Source organism: Phoca vitulina, unplaced genomic scaffold (assembly GCF_004348235.1).
Source record: "Phoca vitulina isolate PV1807 unplaced genomic scaffold, GSC_HSeal_1.0 scaffold7, whole genome shotgun sequence".
NCBI lineage: Eukaryota > Metazoa > Chordata > Mammalia > Carnivora > Phocidae > Phoca > Phoca vitulina.
Window position 1 is genome coordinate 39,231,883 of NW_022589710.1, and position 18,976 is coordinate 39,250,858.

Here is an 18,976-nt window from a genome sequence, read left to right on the forward strand (position 1 = left end):
ACATCGGGCTCTCTGCTCAGCAGGGAGTCCTGCTTCTGCCTCTCACTCTTTCTCTGTGCTCTCTCTCTCATATAAATAAATAAATAAAATCTTAAAAAAAATAGCAAACCAAATAAAATACATTAAAAAAATGTATTCACCATGATCAAGGGGGATTTATTCCAGGGATGCAATGGTGATTCAATACTCATAAATCAATCAACATGATACATCACATTAACAAGAGAAAGGATAAAAACCATATTATCATCTCAACAGATGTAGAAAAAGCATTTGACAAAGTACAACATCCATTTATGATAAAAACTCAACAAAGTAAGTTTAGAGAGAGCATACCTCAACATAATAAAGTCCATATATGAAAAACCCACAGCTAACATCATACTTAATGGTGAAAAACTGAAAGCTTTTACTCTAAGATCAGGAACAAGACAAGGATGTCCACACTTATCACTTTTATTCAACATAGTACTGGAAGTCCTAGCCACAGCAATCATACAAGAAAAAAAAATAAAAGGTATCCAAGTTGGTAAAGAAAAAGTAAAACTTCCACTATTTGCAGATGATATGATACTATATATAGAAAACCATAAAGATTCCACCAAAAACCTACTAGAACTGATAAATGAATTCAATAAAGTTGCATGATATAAAATTAATATACAGAAATCTGTTGCATCAAAAAAAACGGACAACCTGCTCCAAAAAAAAAAAAAAAAAAAAAGCACTAAATGTAACAAAGCAAAAAAGAAGTAAAGAAATATTACCCATGATCCTACCAGCTAAACACAATAATTGTTACATTCTGGTTTAATGTCTTTGACAGTTTGGCATATATATATGTGAGTATGTATTTAAGTTGAGTGTAATGACATTTTATATACTATTTAATTTTCCTATTTCTTAAGTATTTTTTACAGTATAAGCATTTGATTATATTTCTTCATGGACTAAATTTCTGATGGCTGCATATAGTTCTACTGAATGAATCCCTTCCCTAGGGATTCCTTTCGGGCAGGACATGCAGTAGTTAGGGCTGCTTTGCTACTATTACGTTGCAATAAACCCGTTTATGTATAGACTTCCTCGTGATTACTTCTTTTAGAAAGTAGCCTCAGCTTTACCAAGGTCAAGGTAATATGAAAAACAAGACCAATATTTTTCTATGCCCCTGGCCTCTGCACGGCATTACTGATCAGGGTCAGGACTTGCAAACACTTGCGTGACCCTGAGAGTGAGTGACTCCTTAAATTTCGTACCCCAGATGCCTCTCTTGTGTCACCTTAATCCCAGCCCTATTATTGCTCTTATTCTGTCTTTTCCAAGTTCAAGTTCCACGTGTGTCCTGGTGGGTTACCAGGGATTTGATTTAAAATACTTCTCTGGAAGCCTTTTGTACTTGTATGTAGAAAACAGGGAATTCTAGTTCCTTTAGGAGATCTGGTAAACAAATTCCCTACTTTTCCAGAAAAAAATATAGAATGTAGTAACATTGGTTTTCCAGTTAGTAGTAGGTTCTTTTAATACATAAATCAAAACAGTATCTAGGTTGAGAAACATCTATTGCCATATGAAAACATTTGTTTCTCTCTAAGCTAAGTGTCCCTGGCCTGTGTTCTGACTGTACTATGATGTGATTTTTGAAAGCAAAAAGAGCTTGTTAACAGTGAGCTGAGTTATAAGCAGAGATCCAAGGTTAAAACAAGGCTTTGTTATTGTTTTAGGCAAGTCTTTCTTCTAAACTTCTTTATTTAGTAGATTATGAAGGAGAGATGGGAGGGAAAGGAAACACAGAATGTGCTAGGAAGAAGCTTATGTAGCATGGGAAGACTCACCAAGAACTTGCATAAACACTGCCCATGACAATGCTGCAAATTCAGAGGGCAGGTCCTAATTTTGCTTCATTGGGATAAAGGTATATGAGTGGTTCCTGAGAAAGTTCCAGGAGGATGAAAGTTCCTATGGGCCTCTTCTCATAGGATTCCCTATACCTCACCAAGAAAGGAGAGGAGTGTCCCTACAACCCATAATCTGATGGGGGCAAACAGTGATAATCTAGTGGGCACCTGTTGGACCACCCACCTTGACAGATCAAATCTACATAAATCTTGTGCTGAAAGAAACTGGTGCAGGATTGTCCTAAGAGGGAATCTTGCCCAAGTCATTCCTTGCCAACTCACCATGCTCTTGCTGGGGGTCCTTGGCTGGCGCCTTCTGTAAGAGCTTGAGAACATCTTCCTCCCTTAGGGCTGGAAGGTTGGTAAGGTGATGGAGAGAGTAGAGCACAGAGTGGCTGTCTCCACCATGTAAATGACCCAAGAGATCTCTCTTTGGTATGGGGTTGCTGAAAGGCAAAATTGAGAGGTTGGAAGAGAGTCAGTTTATACCTGACTCTGAAAAACCCATCTCGATTCCCTCTTGTTCTTTTCTCTCTGGCCCATGACACTACAGGTTTCACTTCCCTCAACACCAACTTCTAGTTGGTTTGGGATAGAGCAGAGCACTTGTTTACCATTAGGAAAGTACATCCATCAAGTCAGCTCTACTTGTCTAGAAAGGACCTAGGAAGGGCCCAGATTAGGTTTCCCAATTTCCATATTCTTCCTGGCTAAGTTCTCTGATTTGAGTAAACAGCACCCCCCCCCCCACCCCCCGCTTCTGCCTACTCTACTCAGGAAGTGCCAGTGAAGTGGGTGAAGAACAAAACACGAACCCGGATCTGGGGAAGACCTAAGGCTAAGTTATTGGGGAAGCACAGCCTTGTACACAGTGCAAAAGGCAGTTGTCTCATAAATCTGTGATCCAGGATAACACATGACTAAGAATATGGACATTTACTAGCCGTGTCACTTTAGGCATGTGATTTAACTCCTCTGGGCTTAAGCTGTCCCGCCTTCACAATGAGGACAATATTGGCATCTATCTCACAGAATTATTTTGAGGCTTAAGTGAAATCATCCACTGAAAGGGCTCACAGCAATGTCTGGCATATAGAAAGTGCTCAGGAAATGCAAGCTTTTGTTCCATTTATCACTGTCATCCTCAAATTATTCTCTAGGTATAGCCTTATGGCTATGGCAAAGATGATCATCATTTATGTTCCTTTCCTGGTTTAATAGCTGGAATGATTATTAGTTGCAGGTCAATGCTGTCGACTCAAATATCTATGTGGAAGGTGGCCTGAAACGGTACATGCGTGGAGCATGGGGTCAAGTGTGCCCAGGGGTGGGAAGGGGCTGGCTACACAGGCCTGTACCTGCTCTGCTGTACACACCAGTCCAGGACCTCGAGGTGAGCCCACAGCCCATCACAGGCATCCCTGAGGAGCTTGTCACAGCCTTGGTCCTGTGTTGATATGGGAGAAGAAAGAGATGTGGCTGAGGCACCTGGTGTCAGACTGTGACCGACTTCAGGACCCTGCATTCTGCCTCACCTCGAAGCCCCACAGCAACTTACTTCTGGAGCAGCTCACCCTGCAGAGCGAGAGTTACCTGGACCCTGTGGAGTGTCTGGAGCAGCCTTTTGGCTGATGCTAGGCTCTGGCAGTGCGTCCAGCCCAGGAGCACGAGCAGTCGACTGAGAGGCCTGAATTCTCTGTCTAGTAGGCAGCCAAGACTTGGGAAGTCTTCCTCTTTCAGCAGTGCTAGTGCCGTCACCTGCAAGCCAATGGAGGCTGCTGTAGACAGTTAGGTGGACCTGCGGCTTGTTAGGGTAGGAAGCTTTTTAGTAAAGCAGGGAGACGTCGGATAACGACAGGAGTGGCCAGTTGAGTGCAAAATGTTCACAGAAACACTAGACTGTAAGCTCTCTGAAGGCAGGGACTGACTTCTGTTGTAACCCCAGCTCCTAGCACAGTACATGGCACACAGGATGAGGTTAATAAATATCTATTGACTTAAATTAAAGCTCAGTTGTGGTCAGGACGGAGGTTAGAGTCATTAAAGTCCCCCGTCAGCTAGGCAACATATTGCTGCCACTGTCTTTTCTTCCACACACCGTCCAGAAAGCTTATACGTATCTAACATCTTAGTTCCTGCCAAAGGGCATATATAAAATGAGAGCAGTTCTAATTATGAATGATAATGGTTCTCAGGACCTTTTTTCCCCCAGGACTGCGGGATGGACACACCAAATGACTCACCACTAATTAGACTGCCTTGTGTTGGATAAATGAGTCAGAGAGAAATGAGAAATGAAAAAGCCTATAGAAAATCCCTGGGTACTTCTGTGATGGAGAATGAATAAGTTTGATTTACCAGGATCTGCTCGAGGAAATGCTTGCTGTTGCTCAGGCAGTAGAAATAGGCTGATTTCCAAGCCTGGGTTGGGTCAGGATTGGAGAACAGGGCTAGCATTGCCTGCTCAGGATCTAGATGTTCGGGGGACACTAAAAAAATCAAACCAGACAAGGTTACTGGGGAACAGGGAGATCTTCTTTCCTAAGCTAAGGCCCATTCAAAAAATCAACAGATGTGAGAGTTCACTCTTTTAAAAAGTTAAGCCAGGTTTTCTACACTTGTATCTTTTTTTTTTTTTAGAAGATTTTATTTATTTAACAGAGAGATACAAGTAGGCAGAATGGCAGGCAGAGGGAGAGGGAGAAACAGACTTCGCGCGGAGCAGGGAGCCCGATGCGGGGCTTGATCCCAGAACCCTGGGATCATGACCTAAGCTGAAGGCAGACACTTAACCGACTGAGCCACCCAGGCGCCCTTCTACACTTGTATCTTAAAGGAACTTTTACTTCTCTCAGTAGCTTCTGAAAAGCTCTTTCCAGGTATTGCTATTACTTTATTATTTTTTCCATCATTCCATCTTGGACTACAAAATTTGTAGTTCTATGAAAGAATACCTTACCATTTTTGCTTAGCCTCTCCACTAGATTTCCTGAGCAACTTGGAAGGCACCAGCCTAGAGGAACTTCAGAGTTTGGACACAGTGGAATTACTAACATGCAAGGAGAAGCAGCAAAGGGAACACACCTTTTCCCGAGGGTATGGCCTTCACTGGCTTTTCTGTGGCCTTCTCTGCATAGGTATGGCCGTACAGGGATACCAGGCTCCGTCCAGCCTTGTGTAGCAGGCAGCTGAGCACCTGCTCCTCCCGCAGGGGACTCCCCTCAGCCCTGCAGGCCTCCAGTAGTTCCTCACACAGGAGACGCAGCTCAACCCCGACTGGCTCTGCAGGGCAACGTAGACTCTGCAGGGCTCCATAGATGGCATCAACTATACCAGCGGGCCCAGCGGTGGGGCCCTGCACAGCTCCAAGTGCCCTTCGAATGAGGTCCACCAGTGCCTTCTGCAGAGACCAGCCACAGAGACCAGTGGCATCGTCCTTGCTAAGCAGGAGTTCCAGCAGGGCCTGTGCTGGCTGGGGAGCCTGCCTCAGAAGATCCCAGAGCACAGAGACAGCTTCTGAGCTGAGCCGAGGGGCCCAGCTCTCCTGCCTCTGATTTCCATCAAGCACAGGGCTTCCTGTATCTTGTGCCAAGGCTTCGTATAACTCCTAAATAGAGGATGAAGCAAGGGATCCATGGTGAGCATGTCTAGGATGTTATCACTTATATGCTTGATGTTTTCCTCTTTTCAGTATGAGTGTGTACATAACAGTAGCAGTAGCAAACACTTCGTAGTAGTTACTTCATGCTAAGTCCTTTACACAGAAAAATTAATTAACCCTTACAACAACCTTAAGAGGAAGACACTACTATTATCCTCATTTTACAAATGAAGAGATGGAGGCAAAGAAGAACTCAACTGCCCAAGGGCTCCATTCTCAAGCTAGGCCCCCCTCACCGCCTCCAAAATGTGCACTGTGGATCTAAATCAGGGGCTGCAAATTCAAAGACCAAGCAGGTAACAAATGGGCATGAGACATGATGCCCACTCCCATGGCATTTAAATTCAACTTTTAGAGAATATTACACACTATTTTTTAACCTCTGCTCTAAATCCTAGCCATCCTTTGAGGTATAGCCCATTCCTCATCCTTGAAAACCTTCCCCAACACCTCCAACCCACACGACTCTCCCTCTTTATTGGGCTTTGAAAGTACTCAAAATTAGTAGCATCTGGTTTAATCCATAATTGTGGCAAGTGTATATTTGTCTTTTCTCCCTGACTAGATGGTAAGCCTTGGAAGGCAAGAAGCTCTATAGCCTATAATTTGTTTGCAGAGTTGGTGTAGAGGGAGAAAAGAGGATGGGGAAGAGGTGATTTCCTATGCTTTAGCACCATGCCTATGGACAGTGCTCAGGGATGCTTCTTGATTAACTGCCTCCAAGATGGTCACAGCGTCTTGACCTAATACAAGCGAAAAGTCCCGATCTTAAATCCTATTGTTAATACGTCTTTAATTAGCCGGTGGCCAGGTCATGAAGAAAATCAGTACCAACCCTCATAGCATACTTTAGGCACTTAAGTACAGATGTAGTTAAGACTTAGTTCAAATCTGCCCAGAAGGTTGTTGTGAGGATTATCACATTCAATGCACCTGTTACAGAAGAGGTATTCAACAGATACTATTTCCTTTCTCCCTTTATATTCTCTGTGATACAGTGGTGAAAAATTCAAATACTAAGCTTAAATCTAAGTTAAGTCTTCCTTTTACGTGGAATGAAAAAAACTTCAATCCCCAGTTATACTTAGAACTTCTAGATAATCCAACTCTAAGAATTCTAAAATCAGGTTAAGTTTATTATAATTCTGAACTCTCCTCAGAGGAACCTCCACCTAGCCTGGTCTGGTCTGAGAACATAGCCAACCTCATGCGGAGAAGCTGAGCTTGTTGAGTGACTGTAACCCTGGGCAGATGGCTCCCAAGCCCTCTCTCACCTTGAGGATGTCCTCTGGAATATCACGTTGGAGATCTTCTGATAATAACAGAAACTCAAGCTTTCTCCGGAAAACACTTGGGAGTAATTTCTAGAAGAATCGTAAGAAGGATAGAGATTAGGCATATGCTTTAGTTAACAAATAATAAGAAAGTATTTCTCTCCAGTTAGCTTTATTCCTGCTGTTTCTCTAAGATAAAGTACCTTTAACCACTAAATTCCTGGATATGTTTGAGATACTTTTTTTTTTAAGGATTTATTTATTTGAGAGAGTGCGTGCAAGGAGGAAGAGGGGCAGAGGGAGAGAATCTTCAGACTCCCCGCTGAGCTCACAACCTAACATGGGGCTCGATCTCACGACCCATGAGATCATGAACTGAGCTGAAACCAAGAGTCGGATGCTGAACTGACTGTGCCACCCTGGCACCCCGAGATACTTTTCTTTATAAACAAAAACAGCTAAACTTGGATGCATACATTCACCACTGTATCACAGAGAATATAAAGGGAGAAAGGGAATAGTATTTGTTGAATACCTCTTCTGTAACAGGTGCATTGAATGTGATAATCCTCACAACAACCTTCTGGGGGCAGATTCGAACTACGTCTTAACTATATCTGTACTTAAGTGCCTAAGATATGCTCTGAGGCTTGGTACTGATTTTCTTCATGACCTGGCCACCGGCTAATTAAAGACATTCACATGAAGTCTTTTTCCAAGAATCTCCCTTCCAGTGTCCAAACACCCACTTATGAGTAAGCCTGGGAGGGTATGGCCCACTTGATCCTCTTTTGGCCCAAACCCTGGTTTTTGGTATTCATTATAAGTTGGAAAACAAAAGAGGAAGGGATCTAATGGTTATTATGTGCCAGATACTGTGTGTCATATTTTCACACATTTAAAAAAATTTCATTTAATCTCTAAATCAAACAAACCTGTGACTTGAGCATATATTTTACTAACGATGAAATGGTTAGGAAGTATTTTTTAATTATTTCAAGCATGAAGAAGAAAAAGTGATCTACCAAATATTTGTTAATGAGACATGCCATCAGAGAAGACTGATGTAAGGAAAGAGAGAGCCCCTGGCTCTTCCTGGACCTGCTTGTTTCACAATAACTTCCCTTCACCTGGTTCTTAAAACTAAAATTATAGTTTCCCCTTCTCCAGACACAAATACAAATAAGAGTAAAATCTAGGACTAATCCTAACAAACACTACTTTATTTTTTATTTCTTTATTTTATTTATTTTTTTATTAACTTTTTTAAATTTATTTTCAATGCAGGGCTTGAACTCATGACCCTGAGATCAAGACCTGAGCTGAGATCAAGAGTCCAATGCTTACCTGATTGAGGCACCCAGGCACCCCATGACTGCTTTAAATTAAAGACACCTGTAAATCACATGGCTGATTAAAGGTTCCAGGAATCATATTTTATTGAAAGGTCTCCTATCTCAAGCAAGAAGCACCTGCAAGCGTGTGTGTGTGTGTGTGTGGGGGGGGGAGTTAGAACACAAGAGCCCACTTTTTCTATTCATGTGCCATTCACTATATCAGAGGCTAACACGATCTAGTATGTTCTCGGTACAAAATCCTATTTCTTCTTACCACATCCTTGCCTAATGCACCTATGCCAACTGAGTGCTTATACAATGCTAGTGATGAGAAGTCAGTGGAGAAAATTCATGCTGGAAAGCTAAAAGTTAAATGCTTCAACTAAGGACTAAGAGGAAGGAAGAGATAAGATGTCCAGACAGCAGGCCCCTGATAAAGAACAAAGTCTGGTTAAGATATTAGGACTTTAATCTAGAATCCCAAAGACTCCTTAGTTTGTAATTATGTTACTGGTGAAACTGCTTTATGCATGTGCAGGGTCATAAATGACTAACACTTCTAAAACAGGGAAGAATTTGTTCCATGTTTCTAAGCACAGATCTTACTATCAAAGCAAAGCATGTTCAATGTAGAAAAATTAGAACACAGAAACAGGCAAGGGAAAACACACACCTACAACCCCCAAATCTTCCCACTGAAAGACAGCTTCTATTAATACTGTGGTCCAAGGGCATCCAGATCATTTCTATTCATGCATCCCAAATGCATAGTTCTCTAAAGTGTTTTTTCACATAGCAGAGTATGAACATCCCTCCATGTCACCAAAAGTTCATTTACTACATAATTTTAATAGTGGCATAGTGTTTTACAAATAGATTAGCCAGTCCTGTACTGTGGACATGGGAGTTGTTTCCAGTTTTCCTTTATTAGAAGCAGCATGGCAGTGAACATCTCTGCAGTTAAATCTTTGCACACATGCTTCCACATGTAGAGATAAATCACTGCAAGATAAAAAGGCAGAAGGCAAAAGAGGATGAAGAAAAGGGAAAATGGAATCACTGTTTCAACTTATAATTAAAAAGGAAGCTTTTGGGGATGCCTGGGTGGCTCAGTCAGTTAGGCGGCTGCCTTCGGCCCAGGTCATGATCCCAGGGTCCTGGGATTGAGTCCCCCATGCTCAGCGGGGAGCCTGCTCCTCTCTTTCTCTCCCTCTGCTTATGCTCTCTCTGTCAAATAAAATCTTAAAAAAAATAAAAAGGAAGCTTTTGGCAGAAGTTGGGAGATTGGAAAAAGAGGCAGCTAGCAAGTCCCCTAAAAGATGAAGGCCACTCTGGATTAGCGACTGGCCTTGTGGAACTACTCTGAGTGCTTGTAAGAGTTGCAATCTTAGTCCTTTTAAGAGTTAAGTCTCTGGGGTCCTTGCTTAAAGTTTAAAACATTCCCACAACTGTTTAAATAACTGAGGCACAGAAGCCTGAAGATTAAATGGTCTTTGATATTGGGAAAAACAAGAACAACTCTTAGTTTGTGCTAAGGAGCCATGGAAGTGAAATCAACCACCTGGTCTGGTTGAGCAACTGTACAGAAAATAAGCAACAAAGCAGCCATGAATGGGGCACTTGGGTGGCTCACTCGATTAAGCATTCAACTCTTGATTTTGGCTCAGGTCATGATCTCAGGGCCTCCATGTGGAGCCTGTTTAGGATTCTCTTTCTCCCTCTCTCTGCCCACCCCCACCGCTGTCTCTAAAATAAAGAAATCAATCTTAAAAAAAAAAAAAAGGCAGCCACGAAGTAGGCAAATACCTTTCAGTGAGGGGAAAGTTCCTCTGGTTTGACAAATTCCATGTTTGGACTAGAAAAATTTTTAGTAACAACAGACAGTTTTTCTTTTTCTCTTTGAAGATTTTAATTCAAGTTTTCCCTTTTAGATCTGAAACTAGAGCTAACTCAATCATCCTGGGGTTATCTAAAAATTTTGCTTCTCTTTCTTCCCTCTCCTACTAGCCTTTTTGTCATTTTTTTGGTCTTTTTTTTTTTTTTAGACACTGCCAAAAACCTGGATATGAGGTACATTTAGATTAGGAATTTCTGTTATTTTTTTAACAGCTATGTGAAGTATCAAGCAAAACTGGAACTGGAGGCAAAATTAATTCTGATAGAGGGGAGTAAAGAAGAAAATTAGGCTGAATTATAGACATTTACAGAACAGAATTTATGGTTTCTTTAAGTTCTACCTCAAATAATGTTGAGGTGGAAAAACCAGCAGACTAGGGACTCAAAGTGAGAAGATCTTGGTTCTAGCCTTAGTTCTTCCAACTAACTTTATTGTGTGTCCCTGGGCTAGTCACTTCTCTTCTGGGTCAGAGGTTCCTCACTTAAATCTTGAAGTCTGAGGCTTAATACAAAATTGTCTCAGAGAAATTCCTCTAATGGATATCAACTTCTGATAATTATCACATACTTCTAAAAAGGCTTTTAATGGCAACCTTTTTTTTAAAAAGCACTTTGTTGTAAGTTTTCTTCCACTATTAATTTGCTCAGTCTGTTTCTATATTTGGTAACTTTTAGTTTAATTCATGTGGATTATTAAACTCAATCAATGAGGTTTAAATCTATAAGTATTCACTGTACTGGACTAATTAAAATGAGATTTTTGGAAGAACAACCAGGTTTCAGCTCAACCCATTCGCCATTACTTGAGTATTATGAGATTCATACTTTTATTTGCTATTTTGTCATTTTCACTTGGTTTTGCAAAGTTCTGTTCAGGCACAAGACTCACAATGGTATTTAACAAAATGATATCACCTTAAATGGTATTACATGCCAATGTACGTTAGTAAATGAATGAATGAATTTAGGTAAGGAGACAGCAATAAAAATTTATGCCATTCTTACTGTCAATACTGAGAAGGGAATATGACAAACCTCATAATAAAGGAAGTAACAGATGAAAAGGAAATCTTTAGCTACTTCCAAGTTCTCAGTCCTGGCCTCAGGAAAAAATCTGAAATATAAATCTGCTTACCTTTTCCTGTGAGAACCATTTTTCCAGTATAAGAAACCAGACCCAGGCTAATCTTTGAGGGTTGATGTCCTGTCCACATCTGAAAAATGTGAAAAGAAAGAATTTCTAAACGAAGAGTTTCTACTGACCTTTACTCTTTTGTGACCCAAGATTTAGATTTCACTGTTCAGTCTGTTTTAAACCTAAACAGGCAAGAAGACATTGTCCTAATGAGAAATTTTCAATTTTATGATAAATCAATAAAACTAGAACCAGAACAGGGTCAGCAGCTTTCATTTAAAAAAAAAAAAAAAAAAAAGGGCGCCTGGGTGGCTCAGTTGGTTAAGCGACTGCCTTCGGCTCAGGTCATGATCCTGGAGTCCCTGGATCGAGTCCCGCATCGGGCTCCCTGCTCGGCAGGGAGTCTGCTTCTCCCTCTGACCCTCCCCCCTCTCATGTGCTTGCTCTCTCTCATTCTCTCTCTCTAAAAATAAATAAATAAAAAATCTTTAAAAAAAAAAAAAAAAAGAGGAAAAAATATCGCACCCCTACCTCCAACTCTCTATCTAGTCTTTATTATTTTTAAACGAAATAACATTCATAGAAAACCATAAAAGCAAGGCTCCCTAAAGTATATTCTTGAAAATAGAAACTGAATCAAGTAGTCTTAAAGAAAAAAAAGGAACTTCATGAAAATTTATTTTTAACTCTATGCTGAAAACAGGGGTATAGGAATTCATAAGGCTTTCTTTGAAGATAGTAATTTAGACAGAAACTGGCTAGAACCCAAATGAAAAAAAATAAAGGGAAAAAAGAATCACCTAAGTCTCTATATGTGTGTTCATACAATACAACATAGCTGTCGAAGTAAAAAAAAAAGTGAAGGAGAGACTAGACAGCACATTTAATTGTTATACCACTGGTTGTTAATAGCACTGCCAGGAAGAGCTTCATTAGAAATTCAGATAGAGAACAGTGCTTGCTAGGGTACAAAGAGGGGTCAAAATACAAAGAGGTATTCCCAGGGAGTGAGGGAATTCTTTTGTGGTGATGGAAGAGTTCTGTATCTTGATTTTAGTAGTAGTTACATGAATCTATACCTGGATAAAACTGCATAGAACTACATACATAAAAACAAATACACATTAAAAAAATGGTGACAACTTAATAAGGTCTGTAGTCTAGTTAACAGAAATGTACCAATGTCAAATTTCCTGATTTTGATATTGTACAATATGTATATGAGATATCACAATTGGGAGAAGCTGTGGAAAAGGTACTCTGTATTTTTTTTTGCATTTTGTGAATGTAAAACTTATTTATATAACTTTCAATACAATATTTATATAATTATTTCAAAATAAAAACTTTAAGTGAATTGACTTCCAGTCCTTTGTTAAAGCTGTAATACCTTCAATTACATAAGCAAGAAGAGAGCAGGGTTTGCTTTTCTGGAGGCAAAGGAAATGCTTTTCAATGCAGTTCCACCATCTACTTTAATGATAATAATCAAGAAACGGTGGTTTCAGGCACACTTTGCTGGCCAGGCTTAAATGTAGTTTCAGATGATAACTGAAGGCCAAGCCGATTAAGTACTAAACATGTATTAGGTAAATTTTCAGAGCATGAGAAATACACTCTGCCTCTGAGAATTCTTCAGAGGGTAGGTGAGACAGGCACGTTGACCAGAGCCCAAATACTGACCTTGTGTCTCCTGCCCTGTGACTGCCTAGAATAAAGAGAGATCCCTTACCTCAGCTGATCTGGACACACCACCAGCGCCTGAAGAATATCTTCCACCTTTTTTGGGATATCCCCTTGTGCCTGGTGTAGCTGAGGTATACATGCCTGAGCCAGCTCCCATTCTCCTCTGCGCAGGCACTCACAGAAAAACCCAAAAAGTTGCTTCTGAGAAGCAGTTTCCTCTTGTCCAAATGGATGATGCATTTTCCCAGCACAGAGTGCAGGGAGATAGAAAAAGATGAATTATGCAGAACACATTGTCAATTTTCTCAGTCGTGGAGCACCTCCTAGAAACAATACACACCACAATGAGGAGAAACGGAAGAACTATAATTAGACAAACTAGTAACTACTAGCCCGGCTGGGAAGAGCGGGACTTACTTCCCTAATTATTGTTTTAAGTTTGATTTGAGATGTTACTCTTTTTGAGAAGTTCCACCTTTCCCCGAGGGGTGGATCCCATCTCTCTACAGGCATCCAATACTTAATTAATCTTAATGGTCTATTAGCTCGGAGTGCAGACCCATAACTGTACTTTCGTATTCCCCACTTAACTTTACGCCCATTCCGACTCCAAATCCCCAGGTGGTCGCCTCCTTAAGGATGAGAAATTCAGCAAGAATCTCCCTAGTTTGAGCCCTCTCTTAAGGCAGAGGAGTGAGGTCTGGAGAAGAGTCTGTGTTAGGGCTGAAGGACCGTGGGGATCGGGGCTGAGGGACGCTCCATACAGGGGTCGTGGAGAGCGCCCCCGCCTTCTTTGGGGCGCCTTACACTCACCCTCTCCCGGTGCCCAAAGCAATAGAGCTTCCAGCGCAGCCATGTTTGAACCGAGTCAGGTGATAAGTCCCATTCGGGAGGTTGCCCGATGGCGGGGTGGGGTGGGACGACCGGCAGCGGCTACTCCTATTGGTGAGTGGAGGGACGATGCAAATAAGGCGCCATATTTGTTTGGGTCACGTGACGTCACCTCTTCGGACTAGAGAAAGCTAGGACACCGAAAGAGTAAATCAGCTACCAGGCTAATAAGGACAGTTCCTCTCAGTTTTGACCACTCCTCCGCTCAGCACCTTCTGTTTTGCGTTCGGCGGAGCTGGAGGCAGGAATATCAGTGTCCCTTGATTTTTTCTTCTCTCTTTTACTCCCTAGCATTTGAAGTCAGCTTTTAATAAGTGCTAGCCAGTGGCAGTGTTTTGCCAGGCCGTGGGAATACGGAGAGCAAGGAAACCTGGATCCTCCTCCATTGTTATTCTATCCACTTGGGCTCTCTTATAATTCCAGAATCCTACTTCCTGAATTCCCATTTTCTGCCTAATTCCATTGATTTACTTGCTCATTTACCGGACAACCGTTAATTGAACGGGGTGCTAGGCCCTACTTTACCGGCTGATTAAGTTACGAACCCTGTCCTCGAGCTCATAGTCCAGTGAGGAGTGCAGGCCAGTAATTAGGATACAGTAGGCTAAATTATAGGATAGAAAGTGCACAGAGAGATGAGAGCAAAGAACGAGCAAAAGCTTTTTTGCAAATATAATACTGTAATCTGAAACCGAGTCTTAAAGCAACAGTTTACTAAGCTTCCTTATCACAGCTGCTTTTACACGTAAACTTCTGTTTGGTTTCCTTCATGGTCTCCTTAAACTACAGGCTCTCATGTTTCCCCATTAAGTGTTTTCAGTTGAGCAATTTCACTCAGCAATTCCCAAACTATTTCATCACCAAAGTGTGGTGAATAAAGCAAACCCGGGAGTTAAGCATCTGCCTTTGGCTTAGGTCATGACCCCAGGGTCCTGGGATGGAGCCCCATTAGGGCTCAGCGGGGAGTCGGCTTCTCCCTTTCCCTCTGCCCCTCCTCCGGCTCATGTGCGCGCGAGCGCGCTCTCAAATAAATACAATCTTAAAAAAAAAAAGGAAAAATTAAAAGAAAAAAGCAAACCAAAATAAACCCAAGCTCTCTTTCAAAACTTCTTCTAGGATAGGTGGATTCTTATTTATTCCCTGAAAACTAACATGTCTCTCTGGTCCATTATACATTTTTTAAAGGTAGTGACAAAAAAAAGAAAAGACACAATTCCAAGCAAGGTTTTTCCTGGCTTCATTTTCTCCTTGCTGCTGTTCCTCTACAAGATTTTGATAATCACTGTATTGAGAAACTGACTGGAACGCCTCAACTGATTATAGTGTGAACTACAATTCCCTGCAAGCCGGGGAGCCAACCTGGGACTCTTCCTACCTCTGATTGGATATTTCGCCAGAGTGACGACCCAGTCAGCATTTGGGTTGTTGCCTTGCGGCGCTTTCCGCGGGGAACTGTGAGGGGTGGGGGAAACTTTGAAAGTTGGATGCTACAGACCCGGTACTGGAAAGTTTCGTGTGGGGGGCGTTTGTGGGGAAACGGGATGCGCTCATTATTTTCTGCTCCTTCTCTGGGCCCCTCTCTGTGTTACTGATTTCGGGGTAGCGCAGAATCTCTCTTTGGTCCAGTACACGCCCCCTTAGGCCTGTAGGCATCTTAACAGGAACCTCGCCGCGGGATCTGGGGGCTTCTGGCCTTCTTTTGTGGGGGATGCTGGGAAGCTGCTCCTTGTTGGAAAAATTATTTTTAGGGGATTCTAGGGTGACATTTTCGTCTCTTGATGCCCACCTCCCCTCTCCCATTTGCTGGCTGTTCGGAGTCTCGGCAGGGGAGCCCGTCATTAAGGGAAGTTTATGGTCTGCTCGCCTTCTGGTGGTGTTGAAGAAGACGTAGTTAAAGCGAGGAATCTGGAGCTCGATCTCTGGATTTGGATGCGGACTCAACCATTTGCTAGCTGATAGACTTTGCACAAGTTTTTCAACTCAATGCCTCAGTATCCTTAGTCTGAAAAGTGAGGTAAAACATCGGACGGAAGCTCTTGGAACAGTACTTGGCATGTAATAAGGGCTCAATAAATATTAGCTATTATCGTTAACAGTTTTCATTGAACATCTTACATAAGGGTTTTTATTTTGTTGAGGAGGGAAGGTTTCAGTCTCAAGGATGCAATAGCTTCCCTCACCCCTGTTTACATGTGCGGGCATGCTGTGCACACACACATACAGAGCAGGAATTTAAGTCTGGTGGAAGAAACGAACACGCAAGCTGTAATAATACGTTAATAAGATTATCCAACAAATATGTACAAAGTATGATGAGAACATTGGAGAGGAAGAGAGTTGGGGGCAGACTTTGTGGAGAAAAATCAAGGAGTCAGGACTGACTGACCATTGGTGTAACCTACCAGTATATTGTGGCTGGAGAGCTGATAAGTGAGGTGGCAAATGATGTTTTGCTGTCTGAATTGATAATGGTAATGATTGTTAACCTTGAGCTCTGTGTGTCAGACACCATCCAAATCCTTTAATCTTTCACTACGTTCTTATGAGGTAAATATTTGAATTACCCTTGTTTTACAGATGAGGAAACACTGACACCAGGAGATGAAGTAGCTGCCAGGAAGGCCGGGATCTGGGCCTTGCAATCAGATGTATGAATGAGAGGGAAGTGAGAGACCAGTTGATGAAGGGTCTTTATGCGATCTTAAGAAGTGTGGAATTTATCCCATGGGTAAATTACAATGGTCCCATGGGTAGTTTTAAAGGATGACAGGATTGGAGCAAATTTTTAGGTAGCTGCCTCTGGCAGGATTGTGGCACTGACCAGACTTTTGCAGACCAGTTTGGTGCTTCTTCCTGTCTGCTTCCATAGCACATTTAAATGCCAATGACAGTACTTATTGCATGACTGTAATTATTTGTGTATACATCTCTTTTCATCTTTTACTGTGAGTTCGCAAAGAGTAGGGAATATGCTTAAATGATTCTTGTACCCAAGGGCTCAGGAGAGCGTGTGATTAAGAAGTGTCTGTGGAAGGAGCCAAATGAATGGATTTTTTTTTTTTTTGGTAGTGTAGGGAATACCCCCCCCCCCCCCCAGGGCAGTATGCATAGTGCGGGCAGATAATGGGAGTGGCCCTAATAAGCTGAGATAGCAGAGTTGGTTATTGTTAAAGTCCAGGTAGTTTGGGTTCCCCTTTTTGATTGAATTTATCAGTCTAAATGGTGTTATTGCCCAGAACTACCCGATCTGTAAAGACACTATTTGGGAAACAAATCAATACTGACAAATTCCTGCTGAGAGAAATGAGAGGGATGTATTTTGTGTTTGGGAGGTGTGTGTGTATGTGTGCATGCACACGTGAATGTGTGAGAGAGAGAGGGAGAGAGAAAGGGAGAAGAGGGAGAGGGAGGGAGAGAGTTCATTTAATTCAGAGAATTTATATGTTATATAGAAATTTGGGCCGTGGTATTGGAAATAAACTGGTATCTATATTCTCAGTACTATGTATTTTTGTTCCAAAATGTCACTCCTTTTCTGATAACTATATTGCTTTATCTCCTGGAACCATGAAGAGTTCCTGTTTCTACTCTATCCAAAGCATATCTTTCCATCTCAGTGAGAAACACAACTTCTCCTTTGCATGCATAATGAAAGGAATCACAGTGATTGTGTTCTAGTTCTCTGAAGGCAAATATTTCATGAGCCTCGTTTAGCCCTAGTGAAGTTCAACAACAAGAGTGAAATTTAATTGCATGTGAGAATGTGAGAAGCTAATACAATAAAAACAATTTCAGTTTGTAAATAAGACCTGAAATAATAAAATCTCATTTGATTCAGAGGTTTGCTCTGCCTCATAGAAAAAGGAGAGGTTAAATATGATTACGGACTTGTAGTAGGGTGTAATGGTTAAGAGGTTGAGTCTTAGAGTCAGACTTCCTGAGTTGAAATTCTGGGTCCACCATTAACTTTTTCTGGTGACTATGGAGTAGCTAACATTTCAAGGCTTTAGTATTCTCATATGTAAAAATTGGATCAATAATCAAACTTCCTTATAGGGCTGTTGAGAAGATTAAATGTGATAATTTATGTAAAGCTTTGGAACAGTGTCTGGTACATAGGAGGTGCACAGTAAATTATTGTTACAGTGCAATGAAAGTAAAGCCTTTCTAAGGAGTGCTGCTTGGAAATATTCCTTGAGGGTTAATTACGTATCCAAATAAAATTTATAAATGCATTGAAAATCTTAAGATGCTATACAAATGTGAAGTGGTGTTTTTATATTCATGTAAGAAATACCAAAGAATTGTGTGAAATGCACATTCTTACATTGTATTGTTTCTCTGTGTGGATGTTTGGCAGACATTTAGAAGGATCCTGTAGCTGTCCTTTATTTTATCAGTAATATTTTAAATACTGTACATTTTATTTTGTATCTGGAGAAGCTTGAAGAGTTTTTTATTTTGTAGCCTGTTTTGGATACTGTCTACTATTGCTTATGCCCTTTTCCAATTCTTTTCAGGGTCCTTTTTCTGCTGTATCTGAAGGCATGGGTAGCAAGAAACTCAGACGAGTGGGTTTATCACAAGAGCTGTGTGACCGTCTGAACAGACATCAGATTGTTACCTGTCAGGTAAAATTTATGTACTTTTTCTCATGGAGAAACTTTAAATACAAATTAATTTTAAATATACCTTAATAACTCGAAAATAAGCCTGAAATATGAAAATCTAACTTTCTAAAAAAAAAAAGAAAAAGATAAATTATAGTGCTTCTCCAGAGGCTAATTTAAAATAACAGGCCACTTAGGTTGTATTTCCAAATGCGATTTCATTTATCCAGATTCCAATATGTTTGCATTTTGGGTCAGGGGAGAATGCTTATAGCATAATGTAAAGTATACTCATGCCATTTATTTGGGATTCTACAGAAGTTTCGTCCACTTGAAAGAAATTTTTCAGTTACATGAGAAATAGGACTTAAATGAGGAGATGGTATTCAAAATGGATTATGTCTCTTGCAAGCAAGAGAAATTAATAGAATAACTTTCCTATCAATGAATGAGAGAAATAGAGCAGATGTTGCATTTTTAAGCACAATAGTGAAGCAGATCCCTCTTAGGTTAAATAAGGTTTTATGTTAGGATTTAATCCTTAATAAGACAGATTTTCAGCATATGCTGCAATTTTAAAAAATTGCT

The 18,976-nt window shown here is 41.0% G+C and overlaps 2 protein-coding genes across 2 annotated transcripts in view; one reads left to right on the forward strand and one right to left on the reverse strand.

Moving 5' to 3' along the window:
- Window positions 1-13,772, reverse strand: part of ZFYVE26 (zinc finger FYVE-type containing 26) — a 63,823-nt gene extending 50,051 nt beyond the window's left edge. Inside the window, exons 1-9 of the mRNA XM_032405389.1 lie at window positions 13,701-13,772; window positions 12,934-13,210; window positions 11,202-11,280; window positions 6,834-6,923; window positions 4,983-5,505; window positions 4,257-4,387; window positions 3,492-3,656; window positions 3,257-3,345; window positions 2,181-2,344 (exon numbers count right to left, since the gene is read on the reverse strand). Coding sequence (XP_032261280.1) covers window positions 2,181-2,344; window positions 3,257-3,345; window positions 3,492-3,656; window positions 4,257-4,387; window positions 4,983-5,505; window positions 6,834-6,923; window positions 11,202-11,280; window positions 12,934-13,127 — 1,435 coding nt within the window. The 5' untranslated portion in view covers window positions 13,128-13,210; window positions 13,701-13,772. The remainder of the gene's footprint in view (window positions 1-2,180; window positions 2,345-3,256; window positions 3,346-3,491; window positions 3,657-4,256; window positions 4,388-4,982; window positions 5,506-6,833; window positions 6,924-11,201; window positions 11,281-12,933; window positions 13,211-13,700) is intronic.
- A 1,454-nt stretch (window positions 13,773-15,226) lies between these two features.
- The window catches only part of RAD51B (RAD51 paralog B), a 560,808-nt gene continuing 557,058 nt past the window's right edge, over window positions 15,227-18,976 (forward strand). Inside the window, exons 1-2 of the mRNA XM_032405390.1 lie at window positions 15,227-15,276; window positions 18,299-18,409. Of these exons, the coding sequence (XP_032261281.1) occupies window positions 18,326-18,409 (84 nt within the window). The 5' untranslated portion in view covers window positions 15,227-15,276; window positions 18,299-18,325. The remainder of the gene's footprint in view (window positions 15,277-18,298; window positions 18,410-18,976) is intronic.